Source organism: Lipophrys pholis (assembly GCF_963383615.2).
Source record: "Lipophrys pholis genome assembly, chromosome: 20".
Lineage (NCBI taxonomy): Eukaryota > Metazoa > Chordata > Actinopteri > Blenniiformes > Blenniidae > Lipophrys > Lipophrys pholis.
In genome coordinates this window covers 24963701-24974623 of record NC_137648.1, presented here as the reverse complement: position 1 = coordinate 24974623, position 10923 = coordinate 24963701, and the positions used below count along the sequence as shown (strand labels likewise).

Here is a 10923-nt window from a genome sequence, read left to right as displayed (position 1 = left end):
GAGGCCTTCGTTGAAGCAGCTGACTCATTGTTCCCAGACTTTAAAAATAAGGCAGAAATATTATCTTCGATCAAAGTTCTCCAGCTGTCAAGAAGTACAGTTACACGGCGCTGTGAAGCCATGGCTGAGGATTTAACCCAGCAACCTTGGAAGGACATCGGAGATTGGGAGTGTTTCTCACTGCAGTTGGACGAATCTACGGACGTGAGTGACACAGCCCAGATGTGCATTTTCATTGGTATGGTGTTTAGTGACATCACTACAAAAGAAGAGCTATTAACAGTACTGCCCATGAAAGAACAGACGCGAGGAGAGGACATATTTCAGTCGTTTAAAAACTTGATGGAGAAAACTCAGCTCCCAGTGTACAAACTGATGTCTATCACCACGGATGGAGCTCCCGCTATGGTTGGCCGCTTGAATGGATTTATTGCCAAGTGCAGGCAGGACGATGATTTCCCGGACCTCCTAAATTACCATTGCATAATCCACCAACAAGCGTTATGCGCTAAAATGCTCAACATGAAGGAGATCATGGATGTTGCAACGAAGATCGCCTGTTCTATTGGCGCCAGATCTCTTCAAAGACGGTTATTTGGTGCACATCTGGAGAAGGCTGACTGCGACCACTCTGAGTTGTTGCTGCACACTGACGTGAGATGGCTTAGTCGAGGGAAATTCCTGCAAAGATTTCGAGAGCTCTGTCCAGAGATTAAGGAGTTTTTCCGTGTAGCTGGACATGCAGAATACACGCAACTAAATGACGGTCAGTGGCTGTTAGACTTGGCATTTTTAACCGATCTGACCAACATGTTGAATGAGCTTAATCTAGAGCTGCAAGGAAAAGACTAAACAGTGATCAATATGATCAGCCCAGTTAATGCTTTCAAACGAAAGATGCAACATCGCTCCTCAAAGCTGCAGCGCCATGATTTGGCAAACTTCCAGAACCTGGCGTCAGAGCTGGAGATGCCAGGGAAGGCCTGTGTGCACCCTGACAGTGGACGCTCCACAGAGCAGATTGACAATCGTCTGTCAGAGTTTGACAAACGCTTTCAAGACTTTTCTTTGCTCGAGCCAGTCGCTACATTCATGTGCTATCCTTTTCAGGAAGATGCTGAGGTTGATTCACTCACATCACAAATTGCAACACTGTTTCACCTGAACTCTTCTGGAGTGGAAGAGGAGATTCTGACACTGTTTCACCTGAACTCTTCTGGAGTGGAAGAGGAGATTCTGACACTGTTTCACCTGAACTCTTCTGGAGTGGAAGAGGAGATTCTGACAGTTTCACCTGAACTCTTCTGGAGTGGAAGAGGAGATTCTGACACTGTTTCACCTGAACTCTTCTGGAGTGGAAGAGGAGATTCTGACACTGTTTCACCTGAACTCTTCTGGAGTGGAAGAGGAGATTCTGACACTGTTTCACCTGAACTCTTCTGGAGTGGAAGAGGAGATTCTGACACTGTTTCACCTGAACTCTTCTGGAGTGGAAGAGGAGATTCTGACACTGTTTCACCTGAACTCTTCTGGAGTGGAAGAGGAGATTCTGACAGTTTCACCTGAACTCTTCTGGAGTGGAAGAGGAGATTCTGACACTGTTTCACCTGAACTCTTCTGGAGTGGAAGAGGAGATTCTGACACTGTTTCACCTGAACTCTTCTGGAGTGGAAGAGGAGATTCTGACACTGTTTCACCTGAACTCTTCTGGAGTGGAAGAGGAGATTCTGACACTGTTTCACCTGAACTCTTCTGGAGTGGAAGAGGAGATTCTGACACTGTTTCACCTGAACTCTTCTGGAGTGGAAGAGGAGATTCTGACACTACAAGCCGACATTGAGCTGAAGTCCAGAGCTCATGGACAGTTCTGGAACTTACTCACAGAGGTAAAGTACCCCAACATCAGGAAATGTGCTACCTCCTTGACTCATTATTCGGCTCCACTTATTTATGTGAGTCAGCCTTTTCCCACATGAAGATCATTAAGTCCAGGTACCGTTCCACCATGACTGATGAACATTTGGAAGTGTGCTTGAGGCTGGAGGTCAGCAGCTACTGTCCGGACTATGGATCCCTGGCTGATTCAATTCAGTACAAGTCATCAGAGTAAACTCGGGTAATGACAAAAAATGTACATAGGTAATTGTGTTGTGTAATATTGGCTCATGCGGTGATGCATGTACATCAACATACATTGTAGATATAAAGAATCTTCAATATATTTAGAAATAAATATATGTTTTGCATTTTTGTAGTCGGTAGATCATTTTGACTTGATCATTTTATAAGTAGCTCGCATGCTGAAAAAGTGTGAGCACCCCTGGTCTAGATAGAGCTGCTCAGGCTGGTTAATCTAGAAAATCATGTTACTGTCTAGATAGAGCTGCTCAGGCTGGTTAATCTAGAAAACCATGTTACTGTCTAGATAGAGCTGCTCAGGCTGGTTGATCTAGAAAATCATCTTACTGTCTAGATAGAGCTGCTCAGGCTGGTTAATCTAGAAAATCATCTTACTGTCTAGATAGAGCTGCTCAGGCTGGTTTAATCTAGAAAACCATGTTACTGTCTAGATAGAGCTGCTCAGGCTGGTTAATCTAGAAAATCATCTTGCTGTCTAGATAGAGCTGCTCAGGCGGGTTAATCTAGAAAATCATCTTACTGTCTAGATAGAGCTGCTCAGGCTGATTAATCTAGAAAATCATCTTACTGTCTAGATAGAGCTGCTCAGGCTGGTTAATCTAGGAAATCATCTTACTGTCTAGATAGAGCTGCTCAGGCTGGTTAATCTAGGAAACCATGTTACTGTCTAGATAGAGCTGCTCAGGCTGGTTAATCTAGAAAATCATGTTACTGTCTCGATAGAGCTGCTCAGGCTGGTTTAATCTAGAAAATCATCTTACTGTCTAGATAGAGCTGCTCAGGCTGGTTAATCTAGAAAATCATCTTACTGTCTAGATAGAGCTGCTCAGGCTGATTAATCTAGAAAATCATCTTACTGTCTAGATAGAGCTGCTCAGGCTGGTTAATCTAGGAAATCATCTCACTGTCTAGATAGAGCTGCTCAGGCTGGTTAATCTAATAACAGTTGTGAAGTATTTGGATCAGTGTGATAACTGCAAATAATATATGTAGCACAACAATGGTATTGTATGTTATCCCCCACCCCCCCCAACTTCTTAACTTCTTCTTCTCTTCTCTCTCTCTTTGAGCGTCACCCCCCCCCCCCCCCCCCCCCCCCCCCGTACAGACTCCAGGTCTCTTCCTGTTCAAGAGCAAAAACTGTTCTGACTCCAGAAGGTTCTAGATCACATCATATTGTTGGCCCAAGCTGCCGAACAGGACATGGATAAACAAAAAAACAAAAAAAAAAAGAGAATCCATGAATCTGAATATAAATGAAAGAAAATATGTCTGTGACTATGAGGTGCTGTAAAATATTGCAGTGGTTCGCGCTCTCGCCCACAGTGAGAAGGTCGTGGGAGGGTGCATCTTGCCTGGAGGAAGCTGGGATCCACCACTCGAAGCCTGAACAGGATAAATGGCAGAGAAGATGGATGGAATATAATTGTCACGCTCTGTACCTAAGCTGCCACATAGGGGCGCTGTTTCCTGGCTTTTGGTTTTCCTCCCTTTCCGTTTCCTGTCCTCTACAGGTGGACGTGTCCCGCTGTGGGAGCAGAGTGCCGGCTGGATATCGATCTGATTCAACTCACCTGAGGCAGGTGGAGCTCATTCACCTGATGACCACACTGCTTCACTTCAGACTCCACTCCACGCTGGACCGTAGTACTCATTCAGTCACTTTCTTGCTTGTTTCTGCCTTCAGTGTGAAACTCCAACCTGCTCAGCTCATACCAGCTCTCTGACCAGCACCCTACTGATGATGTGTTGTTGCAATAGTAATCCTGCTGCCACCAGACTCCGATCAACCAGCCTGCATCCAGCTCTGCTCCTCACCAGACTGCCTCAGTGTCAGGTTTAAGCTACGGACATTTATTAAATCTGCAAGAAAGAAGAAGACAACAAGAATGAGCTTTGATTACTCGCGAGGAGAAATGGCCAGGAGTGTACCCAAGTACACCTCCTATCCACTCTGGCCCCAGACCATTTCTCCTGCGTTTTTATTCCATTTAACAAAGTGGAGGGTTTACAGGATACACATCATAGAAACAAACATTCTGTGAGCTTTAACAGTTTTATCAACTATGAGTACAATCAAAGGACATCCCCCGCGCATGGGACGTCGAGAAGGCAGCTGTGTGGATAACATGGCTCATCCTGCTTATCAGCCTTGGTCAGGTTGACCTGCTCAGAACATATGATCAGTGAGCAGCGCCTCAGAGGCGCTGCTAAGAAAGAACACAAGGAATAAAACTGAACTTGAACATGAATATAATTAAGCACGTATATGGCAACTATATATAAAATTACTCTAACACTCAGCCACCAGTCTGCCCACCTGCACATTCTCACCTGGAGGCTTGCTCGTCTCTGTGACTTCACCACGGTACGGTTCGGGTTTCCATCACAAGAATTTGGGATTTTCTGGAAATAACCACTCCAAAGGTGGAGGCTTTTCCGTCGTCCTTCTGTCGGGGTACTCAGGACGACAGAACGGTCGGATGTTGAGGAGCCGTCTGCTGATTGGTCTACATGCTAAAACTACACGGCCTCAATATTTTAATATGTCGGCTGAATGAATCCTCTGTTGTTAACGTATTCAGCTCTGTACTGGTTGTTTTTTGTTTGTTCGTTTTTTCCTGCACAACTGTCATGTTGGTCCCTAAAGAGCAGACGTGAGGCAGGACGGAGACAGGGACTCTGGAGCAGACACTACTGACCGATGCTCTACCGAGTCAGCTCGTCGCGTCACGTTGCATCTCTGGCCGGTGCTCCATTGCGTGGGCCGCCACGTGTCGCCCCGGATCACCTGTTACCCGATGCTGGAGCTCTGGAACCTGCCGGTGTGTGAGACGTGATGCAACGCCACAGTCGGACTCGGACCGCGTCCACACACGGTGCGGCGGGACACCGGAGCTGCTCCGAGCCCCGGTGTCTGTCCTCGCATCTCGTCCACGATCTCTGCCTCAACGCCGAAGTTGCTGCTGTCACATCCAGCGGTGCGGCTGAGATCACTGTTGTAACGTCACAGATCTGAGGAGCTCTAAACCCCGCCTACTTTCTAACCTGCTTTCTGTGGAGGAAACACTCTAGATCTGGTTCTGGGGAGCTTTACCATACTGCTCCATACCGCTTCGTTCCATCCCTGCACTTGTTGTTCAGTGGAAACAAGGCTTAAGACTTTTGCCTGTCTGCAAACTCAGTCTCGGCGAGACACATGGATCTGGAGAACCCGTCCTGGAGGACCCACCTAGACTCATTACCTTGTTCCTGAGATTCCCCCGGATTCTGCATCTGTCCAGGATTCTGGACCTCAGCAAAGCTCTGCGCTCCCTCAGCTCTGCTTCAGACTCACTCCTTTGACTGTTTTAATAAAAGTCATCTTCTTCCGGTCTCACTGAAGGCGGTGGCTTCTCTGTCCTCCCTCGTCTTCCCTGCTCGCTGCTCCTGTCTTGTACTGTCTCATGTCAGAATCTAACAAGAACCTCTCTTTCCATCTCTATCCTAACTGGAACCATGGAACTGATCAGCTGGTCTCAATCCACCACATTATACAACAAGACGATCAGACGAGGGACAGCCCACATGTCCTGATGGGACGTTTGCTGCCGGATACACGTTGGACTCCTGGGACAGCTGGAGGATGGTGTGTCTGTCCATTCTTTCCATGGAGGAGGTGGAAGACCTCTCCATAATGGGTTCATGATAACAGGTCTGCTGCTGATTGGAGCTGCTGGGTTCCTGATCTATCACCAAGTGGAGAAGACACTGGCAGCTGCATTGGGACGGCTGCCAATCGTCCCTGAGGGACTGCAGGGCTTTGGACGCTCACACTCATGTGATAAACCAACTCAGAGCTCTGCTGGAACGCTTAAATGGCCACAGATTAGGAGCAGCATGGAGACCAGAGACTGGAGGACGAGAGAAAGACGAAGACGTCCTGACCCAAAACAAATCTGATCTCCATTCAGAGTCCCTCAGACGTCCAGACGCTGAAGGCTGGACTGTCTTTCTATTTCTCCTGGAGGTGGACGTTAGAACGGAGGCTCTGTCCTTCCCCATGTCTCCTCACACCCGTCCCCCTGGGAGCTTGTCCCTGTTCAGGACTATCAAGGCCGTCTCATGACATCAGACTGGACTGACACTGCAGAGAGAAGCAACAGTTCTGCTTCACCACCTCTGTTGGCCCCTCCCCTCCTCCACCCAGAGGAAGCTGGGGCTAGGCTAGCTGTGCGCCCTTGAAAGTGGCAGCGTGCTTGACCCCCTCCCTCCGGCGGCGAGCTGCAGACCCCCCCCCCCCCCCCCCCATACCCACATGTGCTTGTACCGAAGATATGTTGTAATCTGTGTTGATGCTTTAAATGTACTGAGGTATTTTTTCTAATTACACTCTGTACTCCCTAAGAGCTCCCTCTGCCTTTTCTTCTTCTCTTCTCACCTCTTGTTGTCTCTCTTTCCTCAAGCTTTATATACAATTTCGTTTTACCGGTACTTGTACTTGTACAATGACAACAAATGATTCTGATTCTGATTCTGATTCTTAGAAACTTGATTCGTTCTCCCACTTGCCTTCTGCGCCTGATCGTCAGCCTGCACCACGTAACAATAATATATTAGATATTGTTGGTCAGAGGTAGCCTAGAGAAGCAAGCTTTAGGTTTGAATCTCACAGTGGGTCCTTGACTATGACCTTTGACCCCCCCCAATGCTCCTAACAGGTAGAGCAACAGTTAACTAGCAATAGGATGGGTCAAATCCACAGGAGTAATTTCAAGTGCATCAACAGGATTTAATGAAAATGTGTCAAGATAATTATATCATCATGAGAACCTCCATAATAGATTCTTGTGATTAAAAATCTGTCATTGTGTTGAGAGATGAAGATTTTTTTTGTTTTCTTCTGCAATGCCGACTCAGGTCACATGAAGCAGGTTACTCATCTCCTATAATCATGTGAGGGCCACTCTCATTGAATAATAAACCATGGTCAGCCTATCATCAACCATCATAAACAAACCTGAGCGAAGCAGCTTTGCTGAACTGCTTTATAGGGGTCCTGACAGGTCAAAGTCGTAGGAATGATTGTCACAAGAGAGCGTGAGGTTGTAGATTAAACCCCAGAAGAGCTGCTCTCAGGGCTCAAACAACACTTCTGTTCTCTATGGCGGCCATCCTGCTGCACTCATGGCTTTTCTTCATTTTCATTTTCCTCTGGATGGGGCAACACGGAGAGCCAAATGACACAGCAGGAAGGAGCATTAGCAGTGACCTGTGAGTTGGGATTTTTACAGGAATGCTCTCTGCATATTCTCTTTTGTCCAGGCATCTCAAAGCAACCGAATCAGATTAAGCGGACATGGTCAGAGTCGCTTCACACTCAGACTAACCAGCATAGTGAAGAGAAAAGCATGAAGGGATGAATCCACCTGGATCAGACACAAAACGTCTTTCAACATGTAGGATTAAATCCCAGTGACCTGGTTCAGCTACTTTGAGATGTCACCTCGGTTAATCAAGTCTTGTTCAGTGTGTGGAGCATGTGTACAAGGAGGACCTGTGTTCAGTACTGTGGTGGTTTCAATCTGTAGGCCTCGGATGCTGTCAGATGATGGAAACCTTGTCTTCTCCACTGGTAACGACAAAGAGATCCGCTTCCAGCCCTCTGCATCAGGAAGGGTTAAAGTGGGTGATGAAGACCTCAGCCTGTTGAGCCGGTTTCCTGATGGCACAGCAGACCAGAGCAGAGTTCAGGCCGTCAAACTACTCATGTTTATATTCATTATTGTGATGATGATTGTTATCATTTAAAAGAAAGTTCATTCACCAGAACAGGATCTTCATGATTCTTGATTTAACTGCTAGTGACATTGACTCACTCCCTCAGAAAATATAACTTTACAGAAACTTTAAGACTTAAAAGACAGGAGCTCCATTCTACACATTGAAAATAGCTCCATGCACTTATATATGGCAATTATTTCCACTACTTTATGCAGACATTTTGTTGCTAATTAATCTTAGAAATTTGATGTGATGTTGGTGCTTGTAGACTAACATGCATTCATTTCTCTCTGGGAGTGGAGCTGCTGGGGCGCTCCAGGTCATAGCTGAGTGGGACCTCCAGTGGTAACCTCTCAGCTGTGGGATTCAAACCTGGAAACATTTGACTCTCAATGGGTTGTCCAACCTTTAGGCCACCACGTACACCCAGACTGAACAGATTTTCACAATACTTCCTGAATGAACGGATGTGTTTGCACTAGCAGCTCATAACCAAGTTGAGTGTTTCATAACAACACCTTATTTATCAACTCTTTCCCTCTGAGGGACTGCTGCTCTACATATGAGACTATTAAACATTAACATGCTGGAAGCAGACAGGGCATGACACAGCTCAGAGGCCGTGGACCTGGAGTTTGAACTGTATGGCCCAGCAGCTTTAATGACAGTGTCTATAAGAGGTATATATCCAAGCTATATGTGGGGTTTTGTAGAAATACTTGTTAAAGTGACTTTTACTGATTCAACATTCAATTCAATTCAGCTTATATGTATATAGCACCACAATACAACACTTCATTTCTTGGAGATTTTATTTAACAGAGAGAAAACCCCAGAAAATCCACATGAGCAGCAATGAGCAACAGTGGAAAGAAAAACCCCTCTAACAGAGAAGAAACCTGCAGAAACCAGAGTCAGAGGGTGGAGGCTTCCTGCTGAGTGGTTGGGGGGGGGGGGGGGGGGGGGGGGGGGGCAGGAGGATGAGGTGAAAGGGATAGGATAGACAAGAGGAATAGAGAGAGAGAGAGAGAGAAGCTGAGAGAGGGGGCAGGGATGAGAGTAGAGAGAGAGAGAGAGAGAGAGAGAGAGAGGGGTAGAAGTAGAGAGGCTTGAGAAGTATAGAGAGGCAGAGGGAGGGTGGCAGAGGGGTAGAGGGAGAGGTGCAACTGATAGGGCTTTTCCACCAACAAGAACAGGTTCTAGTTCAGGGCCGGTGCCAGAGCCAGTTCTTAAATGAACAGACCAGAACAGAGATCAGAACAGAATCAGAACAGGACCAGAACAGAGATCAGAACAGGACCAAAACAGAGACTGAAACAGAGACCAGAACAGGACCAGACACAGACCAGAACAGAGACCAGAACAGAGACCAGAACAGGACCAGAACAGAGACCAGAACAGAGACCAGAACAGGACCAGACAAGACCAGAACAGAGACCAACTGTACTGGAAAGACTCAGGTAAGTCATTTCTGCTTAAATGATCACATTGACTGACTTGTAATCACTTTTTCTAGGATTTTAGAAATAAAGGACGGTTGGATATTGATACTCAGTGACTGAAACTACTTCCTGTAGGATTTTAGAAATAAAGGAAGGTTGGATATTGATACTCAGTGACTGAAACTACTTCCTGTAGGATTTTAGAAATAAAGGAAGGTTGGATATTGATACTCAGTGACTGGAAACTACTTCCTGTAGGATTTTTAAAGAAATAAAGGAAGGTTGGATAATCGCCTAACTTGCTAAGACACCTTGGTAGAGGTTAGGCTTTTAAAGAAGAGATTTAACAACAGTAACCTTAACACCCAGTGGACAAACCACACACACCACACACACACCACACACACCCACACACACACACACACACACACACACACACACACACACACACACACACACGCACACACACACACGCACACACACACACTCACACACACACACACACACACACACACACACACACACACACACACACACACACACACACACACACACACAGCACGCACGCACGCACACACACACACACACACACACACACACACACACACACACACACACACACACACACACACACACACACACACACTTTTTCATTTTCTCAAACTCTCAAAATCATGTTCCTCTTTTGTTGTTGGTTCTTTGTTAATTCATGTTCCTGCTTCATCTTACTGTCTAATAGAGCTGCTCAGGCTGGTTAATCTAGAAAATCATCTTACTGTCTAGATAGAGCTGCTCAGGCTGGTTAATCTAGAAAATCATGTTACTGTCTAGATAGAGCTGCTCAGGCTGGTTTAATCTAGGAAATCATCTTACTGTCTAGATAGAGCTGCTCAGGCTGGTTTAATCTAGGAAATCATCTTACTGTCTAGATAGAGCTGCTCAGGCTGGTTTAATCTAATAACAGTTGTGAAGTATTTGGATCAGTGTGATAACTGCAAATAATATATGTAGCACAACAAAGGTATTGTATGTTATCCCCCACCCCCTCAATCTTCTCTCTCTCCTCTCCTCTCCTCTCCTCTCCTCTCCTCTCCTCTCCTCTCCTCTCCTCTCTCTCTTTGAGCGTCCCCCCCCCCCCCCCCCCCCCCCCAGTACAGCAGCCATACCAACTTCTAATAAAGCAGCAGCAGGAGGAGACTCCAGGTCTCTTCCTGTTTAAGAACCAAAACTGTTCTGACTCCGAAGGTTCTAGATCACATCATATTGTTTGTCCAAGCTGCCGAACAGGACAAGGAAGAAAAAATAAATAAATAAAAAAACATAAAGGACGGTTGGATATTGATACTCAGTGACTGAAACTACTTCCTGTAGGATTTTAGAAATAAAGGAAGGTTGGCTATTGACCTGTAACTTGCTAAGACACCTGGGTCAAGGTTAGGTTTTTTTAAGAAGAGGTTTAACAACAGCAACCTTAAAGGCTTGTGGTACATAACCTGTTATTAGAGATATGTTGATCTGATCTAGTATTGATTACTAGTCAGGGGGAAAATATCTTTAAACAGGTTAGTGGGGATTGGAT

General features: G+C 46.0%; 1 protein-coding gene across 1 annotated transcript in view; it reads left to right on the top strand.

The window, feature by feature from the left end:
• Window positions 1-513: 513 nt before the first annotated feature.
• cubn (cubilin (intrinsic factor-cobalamin receptor)) overlaps window positions 514-10923 on the top strand; it is a gene marked incomplete at both ends in the record, with an annotated part of 170486 nt that continues 160076 nt past the window's right edge. The window contains 4 exons of the mRNA XM_080489418.1: window positions 514-654; window positions 3654-3786; window positions 7444-7480; window positions 7710-7866. Coding sequence (XP_080345544.1) covers window positions 514-654; window positions 3654-3786; window positions 7444-7480; window positions 7710-7866 — 468 coding nt within the window. The remainder of the gene's footprint in view (window positions 655-3653; window positions 3787-7443; window positions 7481-7709; window positions 7867-10923) is intronic.